The sequence below is a fragment of the Ostrinia nubilalis genome, chromosome 11 (genome assembly GCF_963855985.1).
Source record: "Ostrinia nubilalis chromosome 11, ilOstNubi1.1, whole genome shotgun sequence".
NCBI classification, from domain to species: domain Eukaryota; kingdom Metazoa; phylum Arthropoda; class Insecta; order Lepidoptera; family Crambidae; genus Ostrinia; species Ostrinia nubilalis.
This window is the reverse complement of record NC_087098.1, coordinates 7,136,378-7,161,165: the sequence shown is the minus strand read 5'-3', so window position 1 is coordinate 7,161,165 and position 24,788 is coordinate 7,136,378. Positions and strand designations below refer to the sequence as shown.

The window sequence follows — 24,788 nt, the reverse complement described above, 5'->3', positions numbered from 1 at the left end:
CTGAAAAAGCCTTATCTTTCGATTGGCCTATCGATAGTATCGATACTGTCGATAGCTCAAAACGAGGCAATACTATTGAATATGTGCAATACTATCGATAGTATTGTCGCTTTTGAATAAAAAGCTATCGATAGTATCGATACTATCGATAGTCTGTAAATTTGCAATAGTATTGGGTATGTTTAAATTCATTTTTACAATATTTCAAATGTTTCGCTTGACTTACCAACTAAACATATAACAATAATAATCTCACTTGTATTTAAAGACCAATACCTGCATTAGTTAAGTACGGCAAATAAAATGTATTGCCAATTTGGGAAACATATAATTAAATGTTATGGTTAACTATATGAAATAATTCAAGTATTCCAATAACCCTAGTGTTGTGCCTATTGACTATTATACCCAAATATTGTAAACGATACTATTGTAAATTGCTAATTATTGTATCGATAGTATCGATAGCTTTTTATTCAAAAGCGACAATACTATCGATAGTATCGATAGGTATATAGATCCTTGTGACTATTGGCACAGATTATACTTTGGCACATTCTTTTGTTTTTAAAATACATTGTCAATGTGTCTATTTTGAATTATTTACCATAACTTATTTAAATATTGCTTTCAATTTTCGCAGGACCACTTCGCACAACTTCTCCATAAGTCGGTTTCCACTGTGTTGACGGAAAAGAAAGCAGAACTTAAAGATATAGATTTTCTATTGAACAACTGCGGCAAAGATATCGAAAATATCATGAATTACAAGTTTAAGGATCCTTCGTTTTTGTTGGAGGTAAGTCAACGAATATTAAAATAAATTGGTGAACAGAAAAAAATTCAAATATGCTTGATGTGGCCTAAAATTAAATAGAGTTATTTAAAGTACCTATATTTTAAAGATAAAAAGAAACGGGTGAAAAGGAAATAAACCATGCCATGAACTAAAAGTCTGGCACTCTATTTATATTTTTTTAACTTACTATAAAAATCCAGGCTCTGGCTGCTTCGGATATAAATGCTCATGACGTGTTTACCTTTATAACTTTTGTTTGACCCTTACGGTATTGTAACCCGCCTGTACTTATTAAAGGCCAGGCAGCCGCCAAACGTCAAGCCACTCCACGTAACTGTTTCTCAACTTGTAAATTTTTATATTACGTCGAGGGTACAAAAAATGCAGCATCCTACGTCAAACTGCTAACGTAAATTGTAAAGCTTTAATGTTTTATTTCCAGGCCATGTCTCACCCATCATACATCCGCAACAGACTGACCCGCTCCTACGAACGCCTGGAGTTCTTGGGCGACGCCATCTTGGATTTCCTTATTACGTCACACATATTTGAGAACTGCCGGACGTTGAGACCTGGGGAGTTGACCGATTTGCGGTCAGCGTTGGTCAATAACGTCACGTTTGCGTCGTATGTGGTCAAGCTGGGGCTGTATAAGTGAGTTTGAGTGATATTTTATGTTACTTTTCTTTCAGGTCTCGTTTGTGGTCAAGACGTTTTATTTTAAATATTTCATCATTCGTACCTTTCTTCCCTCTGTATTAATTACCGGCAGCAATGCTTATTTTTGCAGTTACTTTACTCACGTGTATGTAGTTCCTAACTGCACCAAAAAAATCGATTAAAAATAAATCTTCGATAAATAAATAATTATACAAAGTTCACAACATTAAAAGGCCTTATTTTGTTTGCAAGATAGGCAGTTATTTTTATTTCTTTCTTTCTATTGGCGTAGACTAGGCAGCTTTTTTATCACTAACTAAACCCAATAAGCACTCCAGATAAATGTCCTCCTCAGTCTTCAAGCATGTCCTCAATTAACTACATATTTTTTAAATGCGCAGGTCCATTTGAAGCAAAGCTTTTCGTGACCATTTAGGCTCCTTGGATTTACTTTCTTAACCTTTTTCAGATTCTTATGCTCACAACTGAATCCGAGCCTAGATAAAGCGATAATGGCGTTCGTGGAGCATCAAGAACAAAGGGACCACGAGGTTATAGAAGAAGTTTTGTACCTCATCGATGAGGATGAGTGCCACATTGCTGAGTATGTGGAAGTTCCTAAGGTAAGTAGTGATTTAGACTTCCTACAGAAAGTTTCTTTACCCTATTGCTTAGTTCTTACGGTCCTAAATTATGATGTTTTTACAATCCAAGCATTTTTAATGTTAATCACTGGCAAGGGTACTCTAGAAGTTGTATTGAAGAGGATTAATAACTGTTGAACTCTTGTGGCAGCCCCATACAGCTTGGTGTCGACCCCAACTAACCAACCGCTAAAGACCACACCACAGAAGTATCTAGTTCATAAGGTTTTTATCTTTATTATTTTGTCATTCTTGCTGAACCCAAATTAAACCTTATCTCCAGGTGCTAAGCGACATATTCGAGTCGCTAATCGGCGCGATATTCCTGGACAGCGGCGGCGACTTGGCCGCAGTGTGGGCGGTCATCTACCGCATCATGTGGAAAGAGATCGATGCGTTCTCCGCGAGAATCCCGCAGCAACCGGTCAGGGTTCTATACGAAAAGATACACGCCTGCCCTGTGTTTGGGTAAGTGATATTTTTAACGCATTGATGGTACGCAAAAGATTTTATTGTTTATTTTTTGTCTAGGTACTTTAACTTGTTTTAATATCTTGAGTAGGTGACATGCCAATGTAATTTACCTAGTTCATATACAAAACATACAGAAATACTTATCTAAATATTACACATCTTTTTTGAGGTGGGGGTTAAAATCATTGAAGTGGGCGGGGCTTGTTTCTGGTTCATATCACAATTCATATTGTTAAACTTTTATCTGGAAGTGCATACAGGCGTTTTAGTAATAGCTTACACTATCCAAGAGTTGCCAATGGGTAGGTACTTGTGGCAGCAATTTCTTAAACTTGCCAGCCAATAATCTTCCACAAGACGATTTTTCCCAATAGACATGAAACTTGATACTAAGGTTCATATTTTAACTATTATTTTCAAATTCCAGCGACGCTCAAGTGACGAACACCGACGTGCCAAAGGTGATGATTCCAGTAACAGTGACGAAGAGTGGTCGTCAGCACACTATCCATGGATTCGGGAACAACAAATTCCAGGCCAAGCGAGCAGCTGCCAAGTTGGCCCTCAAAATATTGGCGCTTTAATATATCAACCCCTTATTTGATCTCACTGCCTAGTGCAGCAGAGGCCTTAAATTGAAAGTCACTAAAATTATTGTCATTTTAAAACTGAAATTATTTTTTGTTGTAATTAATTAATTATATGCTGCATGTTGCTGTTACTCAAAGGAAAATTATATTTTGTAATATTTGACGTCACGACACGAACTAGTGATCATATTCGTATGTGCTTTGTTTTTAAGTGTTTTTTTTTTACATTATTTTTAACTTTAAAAATATCGCAGAAATAGCGAGGCAAAGTATTTATGTGATAGTCACAATTTCTTCATTATACTTTTTTACTGTACCCTAAGCGATATCTCTCTACATCGTTATAAAACCAACAAAAGTAACACTTTATTGTAAAGCAGAATCTTGACATGAGATGGTGGGTTTTTCATACTACATCTCCCAATTTTGCGTGTCACATGCAGTAAAAAAAACTTCCCAGCTCTCTTAATGTCAATAGTCTGCATATTACGAATTCATCACTCATATTTTATTTATTGTACCTAGTTAATATAGTACATTTAAAAAATATATATTAAAATAAATATTTATGTAACCGTAAATCTTTACCATTGTATTTTTTCTATTTACCATTGTTCTGTATTGTATAAATAATTTAGCTTGTTGTCGAAGTTTTTTGATAAAATGTATGTAGTATGTATACAGGGAAATTTATTATGAAATAATTATTTCATAATGCGTTATGAAATAATTATTTCATAATGCATTTTAATAATATGTAATGAATTAAACATCATACGTTTACGATACGTGAATTTTTTTGAAATAAAATTTGGGCTGGATTTCATTGCTTAAAAATATAATTTTCGATGCGTGTTAATTATTAAGTAATTATTAGTGGTTAAAATAACTGAATTTATAAGAGAATTTTAGACTCAAATTTAAGGTATGTCGTGTTAAACACGTTTTCGTCGAAATTGTATAAATTATGCTGTGTGTGCCCAACTATGTTTGCGTTAATATCAGTTTCTTATCCCCGAGTCGATGCACTTGCACAAGCATGATTTCTGCAGTTTTGCTGGTCATAAGGCTATTTTTACCCGACTGCGCCAGAAGGAGGGTTATGTTTTTTAGTGGAATTACGATTGCGGACCTACCGACTAAAATGGGGAATGGAATAAAAGATATTACGACATCGGGCTCATTATTTTCCAAATTCTAGTTCGATGATGAATTTTGTATTGATGAATGTTGCTTGGATGTATTGTAATTAGAAGTAAATAAATCACAAACTTGATATTAACTCGCCTTTTTTTTTCAAACTTGTTAATTAAGTACCTACTTTTGATTTTGAGCAATTACCAAGATGTTTTCAATTTTCGCTTTCTAAATCAATACTAAATCGCGGATAAGATAATAAATAAAAAACCTACTTTATTGTACGTACACCACACAAGATAATAAGAAATAATGATTATTATACACTACAAAAGATACGATTACGATTTGTTAAGAAAAATTGTAGCTACAGTAGAATCTCGAATATCCGGATATCCGGACTCATTCTTCACGGTTTCTAATTACTGATTTAGGGCCTGGACCCATAAAAATGGAAGGCGTCGCCACCGTAACACGGTACAAACGTCGTCTTAGTTCATTGTTAAAAAAATAAAACCGACTCCAAAAAACCTACACTAAAACGTAGAAAAATAATTACTAATTACCTACTTATTTATTAGGACGAATTATTAATATTTATGTAGGTATACCATGATTGATACTTCTGGAGTCGGTGCCAAGATTATGAAACATGTAAAGTTTGCCTGCACCGACTCCAATAGTATCAATCATGGTATACCTACATAAATATTAATAATTCGTCCTAATAAATAAGTAGGTAATTAGTAATTATTTTTCTACGTTTTAGTGTAGGTTTTTTGGAGTCGGTTTTATTTTTTTTAATAAAATTTTACTTATTTCTTGCTTTTTAGTTAACTAATTATTACCTTGATGTTACCACTGAAGGTAGGCAGTACACTGAGACCAAAAAAAATTGGTTCATAATCGGCGGAGATATTGCGTATAAAAAAGTTCATCCCCAATTTTCCACCCTTGGGGGTGAAATATTTTCTTCAAATTCGCATGAAACCACCCTTTTGATAATACCTATTAACAAAAAAATAATCGTTGAAATTGGTTTATAATCGGCGGAGATATTGCGTATAAAAAAGTTCATCCCCAATTTTCCACCCTTGGGGGTTGTTTTTTTTATTATTAAATTAAAATGGGACCACCCTTGAGGTATTACCTATACGCCGAAAAAAGATTTGTTCAAATCGATTCATAATTGGCGGAGTTATCGCGTAACAAACATAGAAAAAAAAAAAAAAAAAAAAAAAAAAAAACATACGGGTCGAATTGAGAACCTCCTCCTTTTTTGAAGTCGGTTGAAAATGTGGATTCATCAAATGGTCTAAAATTTAGATTTTTAGACTCTAAATGATGTATTGAAAACCCTTTCTATTGTAAAAAGATAGTTATTGTTTGATTTTACTTTGAAATCGATTATCCGGAACACCCCTGGTTTTAATTGATCCGGATGTTGGCGTTAATAGGTCACTCATTTATAATTAATTAAGTAGTTAATTTACCTTGTGCTTGTTAGATAAGTATTTTTTTATTCAGATTATGGTATGTATTTCTCCTTATAGCTTACTCTGTAAAAACATATTTTTTAAGACTGCATTTTCTTATTCTTTTTTCATTATAGGCTCGCTTCTGAGCACCTTTTGTTTGATGTATTGGACCACAAATTTGTTATGCAATAAATGTTTTTTTTATATTTTTCATTATTATTTAACAAAATCTAAACAGTGGCTGCTAAGGCTGAATTGCACCGTCTTACTCTTTGACAAACGTAAAAAACCATATAAAAAGCACCGGTTAATGTTATTGTTACAGTTAAAATAAGGTGGTGCAACTCAGCCTAAGAAAAACAGGCATTTAGAAAAAAGAAACAACAAAATTTGATTCCACGTCACATGGATTTTATTATGGTAGCATACAGTAAGACTACAGGAAGTATGTGCTTGGCCTCTTGTACGCGAAGGTGTTGAGGCGCTTGTGGTGGTGCACACGCTTGGGCAGAGGGAACTTGATCGCGCTGGCGTGGAACTGTTTGACCTGGGGCCGGCGGCACGCGGACGCCTTGATCACCTCCACTTTGATAATCTGGAGACAAGAATTAAGTTTAAAATACAAATGCAAAAGACAAAGTATGCTTGAAAGAAAATCTTAAAATACGATGCTGATTTTCAGCAGGGATCTTACAGGTCTATTCCAACTCCAAGCAACAATTTAGTGTCCTTCATTCCATCACTCAGGCAGGGTTCGAAAGGATAATTAATTAATTATCACGATAATTATCTTGATAACATAAATTTTGAACCCTGCACCCAGGTCATCATATCCATGGGTGATCAAAGTACACTAAATTGTTAGTAGGGAATTTAGTGCAATGATTTGTATGGAGACCCCTCCACTTTGGTATAGAAGGCTCATTTTTGCAACAGTGGTTCTTTGGGTGCTCCTGAGTGGATTTCCGTCGGTAGACATCGGGAGCCCCCCCTGTGGTAGCAGGGGGAGGGGGGGCAAGTTTCCTTCCGCCGCGCTTCACTTTAAGGCCCATATCTTCAAAACTATGGATATTAGGGCAAGTGCGGTATCATTTTCGGATAATTAAAGGATGGCGAATTCATTTCTAGAACAAACTTTTTGCCTTTTCATACAAAAAAATAGAAATATTGAGTAAAATTCACAAAATACAAAAAGTATTTTTTTAAATAAACGTCGTTTACTTTTAAACCACTGGAGATAATCTAATAAAAAAAATATGACCTGAAAGCTACATTTATCAGGATTATAAAAATATAACATTGTATGGTACTTTTTTCACAAAAAGTAGGTGAAAAAAATTTTTTCTTCAGGACACAGCGGGCGAATTTTATTGCGCATCGGAAAAAAATATTTATTTTATCCATGAATTCATACTATTTGGTTCATAAGCAAGCAAGGATTATTATTTTAGAATTTATTTAGAGTTGCTGGCACATCAATCTACCATAATTTGTATTTTTTCGTCAATTGATTTTGAACTCTATGTGTGAGACATAAGGTTGAAAATAGCTTAAATACATTTTAATATTGAAAATATCATAAGAAGAAAGCACTAAATAAAGAACTTTAATTTGTCTAAACGTCTTAATGATTATTATTATTTTAATTAACACTTTTATTTCTACATACTATTGTACCAGTGATTTAACGGAAAGGTAAGTGTGAGGAAAATGAGGTTTCACAATCATAAGTACGGGAGATATTTTTAGCACAAAGGTTACGGCTGTGACCTTTTTAGTTGTTTTTTTCAGACAGCACCAGCTTCTGCACTACTTCTTGCACTTACATCTCACCATTTCCAGGCAAGCCTCGGCAGCTACGGGCAAACCGGTCCATGTAGGCTCCATCTTGCTATCGGCTCTGGTCCACCCCCAACCAGTCGGGTAAAGGGAAGACTGAGTCGGTTGCTTGCAACTAATCCTATACGCGAACCCCTTGGTCTAATCTAATCTAATAAGTAAGTGGATAGATCTTGAACAAGGGACGACTAGAAAAGGGGGCTGCCCCGGGTGCCAAGCATCAGAGGGTGACACATGTCGCACAGATTAGTACTCACTGGCGCATCTGCATAGCAAGTCTGCGGTCTATGTCATGGTCTTTCAATCTTGGAATCGGTAGGTAACTCCAAAATCGTGGGGGTTACCAGGGGGTGCCTTAGGACTTACGCCGCCACTGCAAAGATGGCCTTGGGAACGGGAACGGGCGTCTACTGTAAACACTTCGAACATAGTGAACGCTTAAAGAGGTTTGCTACAGTGTTTCAAGCTGAATTCTACGCTATAATATGTGTGCACTAAAGAACAGGGGTGTAAAAAACGCAATATTTACATCCTGATCCACAGCCAGGCAGCACTCAAACAAAAAGCCATCGCCTCAGTGAAGGTTGAGTCTAGAATTATTCTAGATGCAATCTTAAAGATGAACAAACTCGGAAGGCATAAAAGTGTCCCTGATGTGGGATACCTGGACATACACGGATCAAATGCAATGGGAGAGCCGACAGTCTAGCGAAACTAGGGTCAGAGGCGATACCTATTGGGTCAGAACTGATACTTACCTTTATCTAACGGCATACCTCATGGCCATAATATGGCCATATCCAAGAAGCACAGTGCTGAATGGGAAAGCTCCAACGATATAAGATAAGCCTCTCCAAATCATTCCTAAAGGGAAACACAGGGTCATGGAGAAAACTCATTAAGCGGAAATAAAAGGTAGCTACCTAAGCCTAAGCAATTACTGGTACGCAAACTGGGCATTATGGAACGAACCACATGTCCCACAAAATGGGCCTAACAACAGAAGACAGCTCTCGAGCATGTGGAATACATGTGGGGTCCATGAATCAATACTGTAAGGATGGGTCTGCTTGGGTCAGCATATCCGGCATCAGAAGACAGAAGGCTTTCACTCAGACGCTTAATTCACCTAATGGATAGGATTTTTTTGGATGATAGGGAATAAAAAAATTAAGTATAAAGATCCTAATGGGTCGCTGTGGCCTATGCTTAGACCTAGCTTAGCTTAGCTTAGGCCCTACATAAGATAACCCAGACAGCAGCAGCAGCTTTGTATCAGCCTTGGCTACTGGCAGTATATCAAGGGATTCGCGTATAGGATCAGGTGCAAGCAACCGACTCGAGTCTTCCCTTTACCCGACTGGTTGGGGGTGGACCAGAGTCGATAGCAAGATGGAGCCTACATGGACCGGTTTGCCCGTAGCTGCCAAGGCTTGCCTGGAAATGGTGAGATGTAAGTGCAAGAAGTAGTGCAGAAGCTGGTGCTGTCTGAAAAAAACAACTAAATCGGTCACAGCCGTAACCTTTGTGCTAAAAATATCTCCCGTACTATGATTGTGAAACCTCATTTTCCTCACACTTACCTTTCCGTTAAATCACTGGTACAATAGTATGTAGAAATAAAAGTGTTAATTAAAATAATAATAATCATTAAGACGTTTAGACAAATTAAAGTTCTTTATTTAGTGCTTTCTTCTTATGATATTTTCAATATTAAAATGTATTTAAGCTATTTTCAACCTTATGTCTCACACATAGAGTTCAAAATCAATTGACGAAAAAATACAAATTATAGTAGATTGATGTGCCAGCAACTCTAAATAAATTCTAAAATAATAATCCTTGCTTGCTTATGAACCAAATAGTATGAATTCATGGATAAAATAAATATTTTTTTCCGATGCGCAATAAAATTCGCCCGCTGTGTCCTGAAGAAAAAATTTTTTTCACCTACTTTTTGTGAAAAAAGTACCATACAATGTTATATTTTTATAATCCTGATAAATGTAGCTTTCAGGTCATATTTTTTTTATTAGATTATCTCCAGTGGTTTAAAAGTAAACGACGTTTATTTAAAAAAATACTTTTTGGTTTTTGTGAATTTTACTCAATATTTCTATTTTTTTGTATGAAAAGGCAAAAAGTTTGTTCTAGAAATGAATTCGCCATCCTTTAATTATCCGAAAATGATACCGCACTTGCCCTAATATCCATAGTTTTGAAGATATGGGCCTTAAAGTGAAGCGCGGCGGAAGGAAACTTGCCCCCCCCTCCCCCTGCTACCACAGGGGGGGCTCCCGATGTCTACCGACGGAAATCCACTCAGGAGCACCCAAAGAACCACTGTTGCAAAAATGAGCCTTCTATACCAAAGTGGAGGGGTTCTTGCACTAAATTCCCTACTATGTTGCTTGGAGTCCACTTTGATCACCTGGGACTTATATGGATTATTTATTTACTTTTTAGCAATAAAACACAGGTTTTATAGGACGTCAAAATTATTCTTTAGAACAGTGGTTTTCAACCTATGAGTCGCGACCCTCTGGGGGATCGCGAGAGGTCGTAAAATCTACCTACCTACCGTTTGCTTGTTTGCCTCCTATCACATAAAAAAAAAAAAAAACCTCAGTTAAAAAAACAAAAAAGTTATATGGATAAAATGTTGTATGGATTGAAATCCCTACAAAAATCTTTGTAACTTTACAGGGTTTTTTTAAAACTTAGTCTCATTGCCCGGCAACGGCATAAGAATGACATTTTTAAGTCCAGACTACAAATGAAACCCTGCCCGAACGCACCCCAGACGAATGGCAGTCCTATGCCAAATTAAATTTTGAGCCAAATAAAAAATCAGTATACCTGAATTGAGTGAGCACGAGCTCTGTGCCTGGCTCCCATGTCGCGGTAGCACTGTGTGACGGCGCCGCCGACGCTGAGGTCGCGGTATTCGCGGTACATGTTGTGGACGCCAGATCGGGACTCGTAACGGAGCCAGATACCGAAGTTCTTGATCTTCACTGGGCTCTTCTCTGGGATTTCCTGTAATTTAATTTAAACGTTAATAGACAGGATTTAAATATTTTTATGGTATCTTTCTACTAGAGATGAAACGGATATCCGGCCTAAATTTACTATCCGGCCGGATACCGGATAGTAACTCACTATCCGGCCGGATACCGGATATTAAAAAACTACGACATTTTCCTATTAATAAAATGAAATACATTAATCTTTGATGTAAATATCAATGAAATGGCTTATAATAATGACGGCTTTTATTTAAGGTTCGAAAAGTTACGAAAAAGCCATATTAAGGCCTTTCAAAAAACTAATTTCTTTTTCTGGGCTAATCACTCTAATGACATGATGCATGCAGTTCAGTCAGATTACACAGCAAGTAAACTAATTTAATTTTCGCTATTCAATCACACACTCGCTATAGCAACCGAAATTACCCGAATTGATCTGCCCCCTAAACAAGTGGCGAAATCTGACATTCTATTCGGACGGATTCGATTTTCGAAGTGTGACTAGTCTAGTCGCGTTCGAAGCAATTGTGCGGCGCTAAACTCGTCACGACATGCAACGAGACAATGGGCCAACTATCCGGCCGCCGGATATCCGGCTATCCGGCCTAGCAGCTGGCCGGATATCCGGTATCCGGTATCCGGCCAAACAACTATCCGTTTCATCTCTACTTTCTACTATCACAATTAATTTTGCCAATCTTCAAATCATTATAACAGCTGGTATCACTATATGACAACAAAGCACGAAGCATGTATGTTATTGACAACAATGCTGAAGTCATTGTGTCTTGCACTAATCAGTGCTCAAGGCATACAAGAGGTTTAACTAATTACCTCTTCCAAGATGTTCATCTAAATTATTCATAATGACCGGTCAGAATTAATAAGGTCAGAAATAATATTCAATTCAATGTGACATTTTTGTATTTAGTAAACTTTTTTAAATGTATAAATGGTCAGTGATAGTTTAGGAGAATAAATAACCTTTATTTTCTTGACATTGAGATGAGAAAGATTTATCTCTAAAATTCGTAACAAATAAAAAAATAACAAACCTTGATGGATACGATTTCGCCAGTGGTCTTCTTGAACTTCTTCAACTGCCGAAGGAAGTACCAGAAACGGGACTTGGCCACAATGGGGTCAGGCGAGAATATCCTCATTTTGTATAGAGGCGGCTTTGGCTCGCTCTCCGAAGGGAGCTTGCGCCCAATGACTTCATATTCCTTCAACTGGAAACAAACAAATAAGTTACTACGTGTTCGAACCACAATATGTTCATAAAAATTAAGATTTAGAGCACAAGTATCACTACAATAATCGGTAACCCAACAGCATCACAACATGACCTAACCTAAAAAATTACCGATTGTCATTTACTGATTTTCAGTTACATAGTTATTCATAACGCATTACAGTTAACATTGTACATTAATTCAGGTGGATTCAACATAGTTAACACATGATAAATTGCGAGAATCCGAAAAAACACTTCGGCACAATGTGTCGACAACGTGTATCTATCTGCCAGACCACTTGATGCAGAATTTTTTATCACTTTACCACACTATTAACACCACAAAATATCATTAATCCGACACTTTTAATAAATATTGAATGTATTCTTGCTGCAATTAACCATTTTTTATTAAAACTCACCTCTCCTTTCGCCTTCATTTTTGGAGGTTTTAGCCTGAAAGAACTGTCAACGGAAGCGGAACACTAACGCGAAAGAAAGATGGCGTATGACAGTGTTGCCACAAAAGAAAAAATATTCCGTAAAAATCGCTGCTTTACGGAGCAATTGAATGTTGAGACAACACTATTTATTCACTTGCGAAGAACTTAGTGTAGATTTTTACTCTATGTTGGTGACATTGACAATGACATTGATATTTGCACAAAATTTGACATTCATGTCACGAACGACGAAATGAGTGTTTGCTTTTGCATTGCAAGAGTTGAAATAAAATAGAAAGCTGTTCCTATTTCCATTCTTATGTGGAATATGTGATCATAGTCATATAAGAGAGTAGTTTTTTCAAAGATGTTTTCAAGGAACATTTCAAGAGTGGTGAAATATGGGTTGTATGGTAGTGTAGGAATTGGATCTACAGTTGCTGCTTTGAAGCTTCAGGATAATGATCTTGGTACACTGGCCATCGTGAGGATTACTAGAACAGCGGTGACGGCTATAGACATAGGTAGGACCTACCAGTCGTTACTTTACAGCAAGGAGTGGGACAGGACTTCGTTAGAATATGAGGCAGTTAAGAGGGAAGCCCATCAAATTGGCGCAAACAAACTTTTAGAACTTTGTAGGGCAAATAAAGGAGTCTATATAAAAATAGGTCAACATGTTGGTGCTATGGATTATCTACTTCCCACTGAATATGTTACTACAATGCGAATATTGCATAAAGATGCACCTAAGAACACATTGGAGGAGTTGTACAAAGTAATAAAAGAAGATTTAAAAGAAGATGTAAGTTTTTACTTTTATTTTATGTGTAAGATAAATTCTCATGATAACTTGTTAAAAACAAACCTATATGCAATAGTGTTTATTGCACAACATTTTGTTAATGTAACTAATGGCATGTTAAGTTCATATTTCTTATTTATATTATCATTCCTTTTCCAGTAATAATATATTAATTTTCATTACAGGCAGAAGTAATATTTGACGATTTTGAGCCAGAACCCCTTGGTATCGCCTCCCTGGCTCAAGTCCACCGAGCCAAGCTGAAAGACGGCACTGATGTAGCAGTTAAAGTTCAACACCATTTTGTGAAAAAAAATATCAACATCGACTTGAGATGGATGGAGTTTGTCCTGAAAACTATGTCCAAAGTCTTCCCTGACTTCCAAATGCAATGGTTAATAGATGAGACTAAAAAGAATATAGAAAAAGAGTTAGATTTCATACAAGAAGGGAAAAACTCTGAAAAAGTAGCTGTTCTATTTAAAAACTATAAGTGGTTGAAGGTACCTAAAATTTATTGGGACTACAGTACGGAAAGGGTCTTGGTTATGGAATATGTGAATGGTGGATTGGTCAATGATGTCAAGTACATAAATGTAAGTAAACAAAACTTTTACTTATTCCACTCTCACTAAAGTTCAATCTATGTTGTTACATAATGGTTATGCACAGACCTAAACACTGGTGTGATAGTGTTGCAATAGGTGTGATTTTTTCCACAAAATGTACCGACTGAATGTTATTATGACTGTTATTTACATATTTTTTACTGTATTTTTTTTACTTCTATTGTTTTTTTTTGTATATTTTTTTATTGTGTTAGGAAAACAACATTGACAGACTCGACCTGTGCAAAAAGCTTGGTGACCTTTATGCACACATGATCTTTGACACTGGATTCGTGCACAGTGATCCACACCCCGGCAACATTCTCATAAGTAAACAACCAGATGACAAAGAGATCAGTGTCTACTTATTGGATCATGGTTTGTATGCTGTAAGTTGAACTAATGATGTCATAAATCTATTACTACTATCCAATTAATTTAATATGGATGGACTTGCTAAACGACTATCATTCGCAATCTTAGCTTAAAAATGTGTTATAACAATGGGAAAATATAATCTTGCTTATTTCTCAAGTATATCTAATTATTGGGTGGGTTTGTTTTAATATTAACAAATAAAACTACTTCTTATTTTAACTGAACAATAAACATTAATTTTTTTTCAGCAACTATCTGACCAATTCAGATATGACTATTCCAAACTATGGCTGGGTATTATATCAAAGAATAAAGAACAAATGAAGATTTATTCCAAAAAGTTGGGGATACGCGAAGAGTTGTATGCCCTATTTGCCTGTATGGTGTCAGGCCGTCCCTGGGAGTCAATTTTAAAGGGCATTGGTGACACTAAGCCCAGTTCTGAAGAGGTTTGTGTTTTCAAAAATTCACTCACAATTTAGTTTGGCTTCCATTTTGTTCTTATATTCTCAGAGATGAGAGCATTACCTTACATACAACTACTATTTCTATCTAACTGTCCACATAGCTAAATTACTATGAGTTAAGTTAGAGAAACTTAAAACCAACTCACTCAAAACTTCATTTTCCAGAAAACTGTGTTCCAAAATGAGCTCCCAAACATACTGCACTACATAACGCAGTGCTTGGAGAATGTAGACCGGCAGGCGTTGCTTGTGTTGAGGACCAACGACCTTATTCGCAGCATAGAATACGCTTTGGGCATGCAGGAGAGGATGTGTGGCTTCGTCACTATGACCAAGTGCATGATGAAGAGCGTTTACGACTACGATTATAAGGTCTGTATTTTGTAAAACACATGAATCAGCAATTTTTTTACTTAATTTCCTGACACTTAAGCAAATGTAAATCAGTTTCTGCATAATACATATCAACGTATTTGTTTCAGAACGAGTCTACAACCCTAAAGAAACCACTGATAACATTGAAATACCGCTGGTCAATGTTTTTGCTTTATTTATACACTTTGTATCAAAGTCTGATACAAAACATTGCAGTATTGCTATAACATCATAGATGAGTTTTACAATAGGCACAATTTATTCTTGAGATAGTGGCAAAGTCTGAATTGCACCAAAAAACTATTTATTGCTATTTATTCATTGTTGTTATAATATTTTGGAAGATTTGTGAAATGGAAAAAAATGACGCGAGTGAATTTTAAACCTATTTATTACATTAGAGCGGTACTTTTGCGACTAGAGGTTATATTTTCATAACTCGACTTATAAAAAATATTGTTAGTGAATCTTAACTTCGGAAGACAGGCCATTCCCTAGTCAAAACATAGTCGCAACAGTTTACCTCATGGTGTGTGTGAATTTAGATAAAAAGTTATCTGTAAATAAGAATCAAGCAGACTTAAATACTTTCCTATTTTGTACAGACAGATATTGTTTATATGGGCTATTAACTTGTTAAGTTATATTTTGACATGTAGATTTATATAAAATATGAAAATAAAATTTATTTTTGTATAAATTCCTTTTATTGAAACTTGCAAGTTGACAAAAATACATATTCACATTGGGATTCTGTTTTCCAAATTGGACAATTTGTTGCTCAAAGTACATAAATCGCTTTGGATTTTCAGGAGAATATTCGTGAAGCTATCTCGATTCTTCCTGCTGTTCAATTTGAACAAGGTAGTGCTAGAGATACGGCAAGATATCTCCGATTTCTTGTAATCAGAGTGTAACAAATTCATGCACTTGTTGTCTGGAAATCTTAGGCCATTCAACGCGACCGTCTCTTTAGATATTGCGGAAGTAGCTGAAAATAAAAATGAAATGAAACGCTCAATTTTATAAATTCTTACGCTGCGTTGGGCTTTAGCACGCATACGAAATTCGCGTGCAAAATTGGTGTGATTGAATCGCAAAATCTAACAGTGTGACTATGATTCTAGAACCAGTGGGACTTTTCCAAGTAAAATTCCTTTAATCTTACCATTAGCAGCACCGTTTCCAGAGGTGTCTTGTTTGTCGCAAGTACCCTCGGTCAAGTCGCTGGTAAAGCTCTCGCCAGTGCCCATTGTCAGCATGTTATTACGCATTGATGTTGTTGCTGGGAATGTGAAATTAAATAAATAATAATACGCTATACATTATACAGGCAAAATATCTCTGAATAAGAAACTTATGTTTTTGTAACAAAAAAATTACTTTTAAGGGGTAATGAGATGTCATCTAGGTGTTAACAATAGGACAAATCTGACATCACCAGAATCTTGGTTTTCAGTCTAGAAAAGTACGAAGTTATTTCGGCACGAGAATTGCCAGATTGAATTGGGGATGTCGAACGCTCAAGACTTGGCGTAGTACCACCGCTACGCCATCAGAATAGTCAACATCTAAGTAATAGGTATGTAAATTATCTTTTCCTTGTATTATTCATTGCATTATGTAGTAGGTACATAATACATTGGATAATATTACCATATAATACGAATAACTATTCCATAATTATTACTTACTTACTACTTATTCCGGTTATTAAAACAATTTGCGCTTTATGGTCTAATTGATACTTATGTACTTAATCAAAATATAAGATATATTCAAATTAATAGATTAATTTGAACTAATAACCAATATCTTACATTGCAATGCTGTTCCGGGCAACCATACTTCCAATATGTATGGGTGTTGAGGGTCGTTGCCTTTGCGCAACTCCGTGAGAGGTATTTCCTTAGTCTCATCCGCCTTTAGCACGATCGCCTCCTCGCAATAGTCCGGCAAGTCTAGTAAGTGCCATACTTTCTGGCGAAGCACCGAAACTGAGGCTGTGGGCTTCACGGATATGTAGCGTAGTTTGTCCTCGAGACCTGCCGTATGATTGAAAGAAATTAATTTACTTAAGTTCTATGATCTATCTATGCAAAATGCCGTTAGGTAGACTTCATGCATTGCTGCGACTCCGTGTCAAGCTTAGGTAATGAATGACGTGTAAACTTTTTTTGGTCTTGTCATCATTGCATGCATTACTTGTTTATGTAAAGTTGTGTTGTTGGTAGATCTTTGTCAATAAATAAATAAATAAACTGAGCAAGGGTTGGCTGCCTTTAGTACCAGTCATACGCCCATATTCACAAACATTACTATGAGGTCTCACAGTGCGCGTGGACGCACAGGGTGACACGAACCCAGTGGCGGCGTAGCATGCGTTGGCACCCGGGGCGATCTACTAAGGCACCCCCTGGTACTGATTTTGGGGTTATCTACTACTGATTCGAAGATTGAAAGACAATCCATGCTGATTTAATTGTTCTGTAAAAGCGATGATGATTAATGAATGTTTAAAATTACTTACTGCCCAAATCGTGACGTCGAATGATAAGAAAGGTGATGACTTCTTTCTTGAATAATTTTATAGGAGCTTTAATTAATTTTGTTAAGGACATTTTACAACGTCATCTCTGGGCCCTCGATTGCTAAAATACTATTTTACTGGCGCATTTGCAACATTTTCTCAATTTTTCACTACGTGTATGAAAAAAATGCGAAACTCATCGTGAAAATAAACAAATAAAATGTCCGAATGACATCCCTTTACGTAAATGCGTCAGTGTCATTATTCATTTTATTTTCCAATATTTAAATGTAGAGGTTTTACTTACCTACATAAAAGTTTTTTTAAGACTAGGCGCAGACCTCCGATTTTTAGTTGACCGATAAGTAAGTAGTTGTGTTGTGCCCGATTTTAAATTGTATGAAGAATCGGCCAAATCAAATCGGTGTAATGTGCGCACTTTCATACATGCCCATACCCATACTGATCAACTGCCCGACGTAAACTATCGGCCGACGAAAAATCGATAGTCTGCGCCTAGGCTTTTTTTTATAAGTTTTCTTATTGCACACAAAAATGCCGTATGGTCATCGTATGGCATTCTCTACCAGATAAGTAACTATAAAGGTTGAGTTTCAGTAGATAAAGACAAAAATGCAAATAAGTAGCACATGTATAATTTATTTATTTAAACAATGAAAAACGGAGCAAAGCTTTGGAGAAAATTAATAGGAAAGAGCACAGAATAATGTTCTGTGGGAAAGAGTGAGAAAGTTATAAGAAACAGTTTGTTATTTAGATATTATAATTAAACTATCTTAATTCCTTCTTCGCTCGTAGAGCATAAACCAAATCCTGGGAGTGTACGAATGTCCATCTATTTCGTAGCTGATTGTACTTGATTCCACGTACCAACTCCACTTTACAGTTATCTGAAACAAAAAGAAACATTCGTTTTTGTAAGTCCTAGTTAATTAATTACGTGTTTTCTCAACACGTTCTGAGGTATTTTGAGGTAAGGTTTGTCTAGAAGAGATCACTTCATAGGGATAATCTTTATAGTACAGTATAAAACTGTACAACAATTAATTATTATTGAAGTGTATTACTCAAAGGCCATGATTAAAAGGTCTAATCTCTCTTTCGATCTTCTGGATACTGAACTACCTATAGGCTTGTAACTTGTAAACCACATACAAACGCTGTCGTGTAGTTGTATGTAGGTAGACTTACTTACTTACTTAGTGGTATTTTGCAACAAAAATTTATAGCCCCATGTCCCATTGATGAACCCTGGAACTACGTAACATGCATGTATATTTACTGTACATAAGTTTACCTACTTTTTTGTAGCATCTCCGACAGTTCGCTCGGTCTGACAAACTTCTTGTGGTCGTGTGTCCCTTTAGGTATCGCCTTTAGCACATATTCAGCTATCCAAATAAGAAAGATTTTGGACATCAGCGTTCTATTGGGGGTAGTAAAGAATATCCTTCCTCCCGGTTTCAGTACTTCTAGAGATGCTCTCACAAATAATTCTGGGTTGTTTACGTGCTCTATTATTTCAGATGCGACGACACCGTCGTAGTAATTCTTGTAGTCACTCACGTGATCCTAAAAATGAAAGGTGTTTATACCTAGCTACTTATAAATAGGTAGTCACGCGCGAGTTAGCTAGCTAATAGCCATATTTAAAAAAATCTTTCGCCTACTTATCATCACCGATAGAAAATCTATATCTATAAAAGCGAAAGGTCACTGATTGACTGACTCACTCATCACGAAATCTCAGAAACTACAAGTGCTAGAAGTCTCAAATTTTGCATGGGGATTCCTTTTAGATTTAGAACAGTGGTTCTTAACCATTAAGACATGAGGGACCATTTTACCAAATTTCTGTCTTGTCAGGGACCACCTCATAATCGGTCAAAACCAGTTTCGACTGCAAAAATCAGTTAAAAGTGGTATTAACCAAGGTGTGCAAGTGCACTTCGTGGACCACTTGGAATGTCTCCAGGGACCACCAGTGGTCCGCGGACCACTGGCTAAGAAACACTGTTTTAGAACGTAGGTGCTCACTAAAACGGGATTTTGCAAAATTAAACTCCTAAGGGGGTAAAACGGGATCCACGCGTCCGAAGTCGCGGGCGGCCGCTAGTAGGTAAGTACCTACTTAATATGAGAGAAATATTTGAGTTCAAACCTCAGACCATCATTATTTATAGCATAGAATGGGAAAGGAAGGAAGGAAATAAATTTATTTATTAGCTTAAGTCAAGGAAAGTGGTTTAGCCGAGTTCTGGGAAGTGGGTTAAATCATTTTGTAGGATTCGTCGTTTCAACTAAGTACGTCAGTGGTAAAAAAACGGACAAGTGAAAGTAAAAACTCTAAGAGTATGTTCGATATTAACTGATTTAGCGGATTTATCTACCTATTTAAAATTTTATTGCACAAAATAGTGTTGGTAGGTTTAATTAAATTACATATTAATAGATAATTTATGATATTTTATCAAAAAAAATGTCAAGACTTACTTCAATGGTCGTTTGAATGTAAATTGGTTTGTTGATTAATTTCGTGTTAGATTGGCTGTGTCGTTTAGCAACTTCAATCATTTCTTTGTTCGCATCTACGCCTGTGACTTCAGCGCCATTCTTAGCCAAAACCTGGAACAAGCAATATTAATATAAAATATTTTATTAGTGGAGCAAAAATTACTAGAGCGTTAACATTTGTAAAGGAGATTACGATTTTTTGTACTTAGCCTACTTAGAAAGTAGAGCAAGAACACAATTAATAGTTATTGCTTCTTGTACATTTCAGGGGGCTAGTAAGTGATAGCCTACCTCTACCTACTACTTCAGGGGTGGCCAAACTTTTGAAATGTGAGGTCTACTTATGCTCGAAAATATTCGACTGCAAGGTAGAGTTTAGAAGAGTGAAATAAATCATTTTAGCAGCAACAATACTACATGTTACGACCGACCGAAGCGTGTGAGTTACCTATTTTATAGGTAGATAGATAGCACAGTAGTTAGCTCATATATTTTATATTACTGTATAGATAGTCAGTGTTCTTGGCGCGAATAGTAGGTACATTTTAAAATAAGTTCAGTTTATTTAACTCTCGCGGGCTACCAAAATCGTTTTCGCGGTCGACCTACTTAATATTATTGCCACAAAATGCATATTTAGCTGCATAGCACAGGTAGACATTTTATTATCCTGAATCCATAAGTACATTACGGGACCTATGGAAACTGGGTACCTACATGGGGACACGCAACGGACATAGCGGAATCGTAACTACCTACACGACGTATTTTATCGTGAAACCTGAAAGGCACGATGTCATTAAATTAGATGCCGCGTGAGCCGAATTTTTATCGGCCGGCCGTATCGTGACAAATGGACAAGCATAGTTACGATTATCCACGACGCGACCTAGGTAATAACGACGTATAGACTCTACGGACTCTATCTACGGTTACTTACTTAGGTACTCTACGTCGTAGAGTAAGTTTATAATCTATAGCTTTCCGCCCGCGGCTTCGCCCGCGTGGAATTTTGTCTGTCACAGAAAAACTTTATCGCGCGCGTCCCTGTTTCAAAAACCGGGATAAAAACTATCCTATGTTCTTTCCCGGGACTCAAACTATCTCTATGCCAAATTTCATCAAAATCGGTTGCGAGGTTTAAGCGGGAAAGCGTAACAGACAGACAGACAGACAGACAGACAGAGTTACTTTCGCATTTATAATATTAGTTGGGATATATGGTAAAATATGGTTGTAACCTTACCTTCTCTATTTATTACTTAGTTTTTTAGCAAGGTTTTCTTTCATTAATGATACTTAGGTATTACCTAAGTCTCCTGTCCTATCATAGTTAAGTAAGAACAGGTACCTCTGACAATATGCCGCCGCCACACCCTACATCTAAAAGCTTTATATTTTTCAGGGGTTTTTCATTATCTGCTGCGCTGTGTGCACTTTTCATAAAGCCATCCATAATGAACGGTACCCTGTAAAATTAAAAAAAAAAGCATTACCATACATAAGGTAGCAAATGTAAAAATCACACCATTTTAGCCACAGGACGTCCACTGCTGAATATAGGCATCCCCCATGTCCCCCAATGTGATTTATAATATTGATCGGTTGGTAGCAATGGTAGTAGCCTGCATCCAGCGCTTTCTTGCTGCATTATGAGACCGTCTGTCCACCTTGTAGGTAGCATTTAGAAATAAAAATAATGAACAACTCATGCACGCAAATGTATGCATGGCGGGGGATCGAACCCGCGACCTTAGACACGTTAAGTACTTAGACTGCTACGCGAGCCTCGATTGAGGGCAATGAGATTGAGACATGGGTTTTTTTATTAGATTGATTTCCCCCCAGTGGGGACAGCAGGAATAAACCGCAATAAAAACCTTATTTCATTCATGGAATGAAGTGCTTTAACAGGGCCCGCTGGATCCCACCAGCTCTTTTCAAGTTCCGAGTATCTTCCGACTTCATATTCATCTATTGTTGTCCCGACCTGTTGATTTGAGTAGGCTCGCGAGATTCCTAGATACTGCGTCCGAAATTGTCTGTAACGTAAAAAGATAATATGTTAGGGAACCTAGTGTCCATGATGTATCAATGTAGGGTAGGATAGGTAACTCCAATTTCGGAACAAAACTTACATAAGTATAGGAGAGTGGGAAATACGGAGAAATATCTCAACGGACATGAACACAGGTAAGTAGGTAAGTAAAGGTAGCATACTTTACGTTACTACAATACCACAAACAATACTTACTATTGTTAATAGGGCTTTATTAATCTAAGCTATCAATTAAATTGACACAATTCAGTTTCTTTGCCTATTCATTGCAATTACAAATAGGTACCCTGCTATTAAATATAATAGAGCGTTTCAGACAAGAAGGTAGATGGATTTTTCCATCGATTAAATTATAAGATAATTATACCCTACCTACCATTATTGATAGTGTTTTTATAGTTTTTATGTTATAACTTGTAAAACAAATGTTATTGTTTATACTATAAGTAGGTAACCTAGGTCTTTGTATGATGTTACTTACTTAGCTATCGAGTCCTTTTGGGGCAAAGGCATGGGTGTACCGTGTACCCAATTTCAACCGTTTTTTTCAAACGCGAAAGACTGCGACGGTAATACCTACCTAGGTCCTCTTTCGTTTTACAAACAAATAATGGTTCTAGCCTTCTAGGAAGTAGTTTAGGTAGCTACTTAAATAAATAAAAAACAATTTCATGATTATGTAAAACTTACCTTTTGACAAGAACAGTGCTTTTAAAAATTATGTTTTTCATTATTTTCGAGCTGCACAAGTCGTTCACAATTTTTGTTACTCCACTTAGCACAACTTAACTATGTGACGGTTAAATGTAGATTGCTCAATGGCGCGACATCATCGCGTATTTGTATCAAAGCGCATTCTATTTAGCTTGTAATACAATTTAAATACTCTCACTTACGTTGTAGTGGCACACTAACGGATTGATTTTACTATACCCACTGACCTAGCTACCTACATCTTTATAGTATTTTGTTCAAAAGCCGGTATGGCTAGCGAAATGAAGGAACCTTTTTCTTTAAAACACGAAGGAAGATTTTAAAAATATTTATGTTGCTCATAAATATTAGGTAGCTTTGGAAATGGTGCGGCGTCGCGTTAGACATAATTTAAGTCAGTTTTGATTTTTTTTCTGTTATATTATACCTACTCAGATGTAAGGAATAAGTGTAATAAATATGTGATTGTTATTATCCACTGTAATATAAACGTATTCTATCCATATTAATGGAGTTATTGATAAAATAAGCAGATCAAGACATGGTTAATTACAAGAAAATTAACATAGTAATTATAAAATATTGTTTTAAACTTTCATGGTCAGGTCACTAACATAATTATACCGTACATGGTAGCAATCCCGTCAATAATAATTATTAAAAGTTACATAGGTTATGTACCTACCATCTTAGACTGCATCTCTTTTATCACCAGATACCTACCTGACTTGTTATGCATAAAAACATTAGTAAACTTCTCTAGTAATATCACATACAAATGTTGGCTTTATGACAAAAAATGGCTTTTGCCCGCGGCTTCACCCGCGTGAAATTTAGTTTGTCACATATCGTCATAATAGGCTAGTTTCCTAAAAAAATTTTTTTAGTCCGTCATGTTTAATATCAAAAAATATTGGACACATATATTTTTATTTGATAATCTAACAAATAATTACATAGTTATGGTGCGTTGAAGTTCCGCACGACGTCACAACGTGCGGCACTTTAATGCAAGCATTGACGTCACGGGCCTCTTCTTATGAACTTTGGCGCGCTTTATCTCTTTAAATTTTCATTAGTTTTAAAAAGTGAAAAATACGTGTAGAGTATTTTTTGATAAGTTAACTGACGGACTAATTAAAACTCTTGCTTTTTGACCCAGGAAACATCCCTATTATAGCTTATATGTTATTCTGGGTTACAATCAATAATACTGTAGTTTCATTAAAATCAGTTCAGTAGTTTTTGCGTGAAAGAGTAACACACATCCAGATATTCATACAAACTTTTGCATATAGTAGGAAGTAGACTTCTTGTGTAAAATAATTTTATAGGATTGTATTTTTATTATTATTATAGCTTTATAAATCCACAGTTATTACAGTTTTATTTAAAATTAATTAAGTATTTCTCTTGATTGTGGCCCCACTTGGGTAAAAGCCTCCTCCATCATTTTGATGGAGGGTGGTGGTCTACTTCCCCCACGGTGACCAGCCGTATTGGGAGAGAGTTTTTGTTGTATAAGATGTTGTTGTCGTTTACTGTAGTTGAATTTTCGTTTCCGGTGTGATGAGTTGCATTGGTTGTATTAGTTCCTGGTTTCGTTTGAAGCGGAGTTCGGTCTAGCTCGAAATGTATCGAATCTCTTGTTAAGTTTTTTGGAGGGGCAGCTGTTATATTTTTAGTGTCTTTCTGATTTTCTTTTGGTGACTTAGATGGTGATCTTTTCCTTTTAGCTTCATCCACATCCCTATGCTTGACTATAAGTTTGTCGTATCTTATAAACGCTATCTTCCCTTGCCTTTCTTCTTGCTCTTTTTTCTCTTTTAGTTCTTTCCTTTTTATAAGGACATCCCTTGGGTAGTCTTCAGTAGCATATATGTCAGATGGAAAGTTTTTATTGTTTTTCAGGACTTCGTACTTTCGCCATGTCAGTGTAAGAGTTATGAGTATTGGTCTCTTTTTCTCGGTATTTTTCTTCCCAAGT

At 36.2% G+C, this 24,788-nt stretch overlaps 4 protein-coding genes across 4 annotated transcripts in view; 2 read left to right on the top strand and 2 right to left on the bottom strand.

The window, feature by feature from the left end:
- LOC135076157 (endoribonuclease Dicer) overlaps positions 1 to 4,449 on the top strand; it is a 48,572-nt gene extending 44,123 nt beyond the window's left edge. Inside the window, exons 30-34 of the mRNA XM_063970628.1 lie at positions 644 to 799; positions 1,242 to 1,453; positions 1,929 to 2,082; positions 2,387 to 2,571; positions 3,005 to 4,449. Of these exons, the coding sequence (XP_063826698.1) occupies positions 644 to 799; positions 1,242 to 1,453; positions 1,929 to 2,082; positions 2,387 to 2,571; positions 3,005 to 3,161 (864 nt within the window). The 3' untranslated portion in view covers positions 3,162 to 4,449. The remainder of the gene's footprint in view (positions 1 to 643; positions 800 to 1,241; positions 1,454 to 1,928; positions 2,083 to 2,386; positions 2,572 to 3,004) is intronic.
- Positions 4,450 to 6,171: 1,722 nt separating this feature from the next.
- On the bottom strand, positions 6,172 to 12,419 carry LOC135076151 (large ribosomal subunit protein eL20). The gene is made up of 4 exons (XM_063970620.1): positions 12,310 to 12,419; positions 11,706 to 11,882; positions 10,481 to 10,660; positions 6,172 to 6,377 (listed from the first exon to the last, which is right to left on the bottom strand). Exons 1-4 carry the CDS (start codon positions 12,325 to 12,327, stop codon positions 6,219 to 6,221), a joined length of 534 nt encoding a protein of 177 aa, XP_063826690.1. The 5' UTR covers positions 12,328 to 12,419; the 3' UTR covers positions 6,172 to 6,218.
- A 131-nt stretch (positions 12,420 to 12,550) lies between these two features.
- On the top strand, positions 12,551 to 15,663 carry LOC135076101 (aarF domain-containing kinase 1). Its single transcript, XM_063970559.1, has 6 exons — positions 12,551 to 13,135; positions 13,321 to 13,731; positions 13,959 to 14,132; positions 14,370 to 14,570; positions 14,754 to 14,960; positions 15,071 to 15,663. Exons 1-6 carry the CDS (start codon positions 12,698 to 12,700, stop codon positions 15,188 to 15,190), a joined length of 1,551 nt encoding a protein of 516 aa, XP_063826629.1. The 5' UTR covers positions 12,551 to 12,697; the 3' UTR covers positions 15,191 to 15,663.
- Positions 15,648 to 22,999, bottom strand: LOC135076103 (ubiquinone biosynthesis O-methyltransferase, mitochondrial-like). Its single transcript, XM_063970560.1, has 8 exons — positions 22,778 to 22,999; positions 21,909 to 22,070; positions 21,380 to 21,497; positions 20,008 to 20,139; positions 18,816 to 19,086; positions 16,784 to 17,008; positions 16,132 to 16,248; positions 15,648 to 15,954 (listed from the first exon to the last, which is right to left on the bottom strand). Exons 1-8 carry the CDS (start codon positions 22,816 to 22,818, stop codon positions 15,704 to 15,706), a joined length of 1,317 nt encoding a protein of 438 aa, XP_063826630.1. The 5' UTR covers positions 22,819 to 22,999; the 3' UTR covers positions 15,648 to 15,703.
- Positions 23,000 to 24,788: the final 1,789 nt, after the last annotated feature.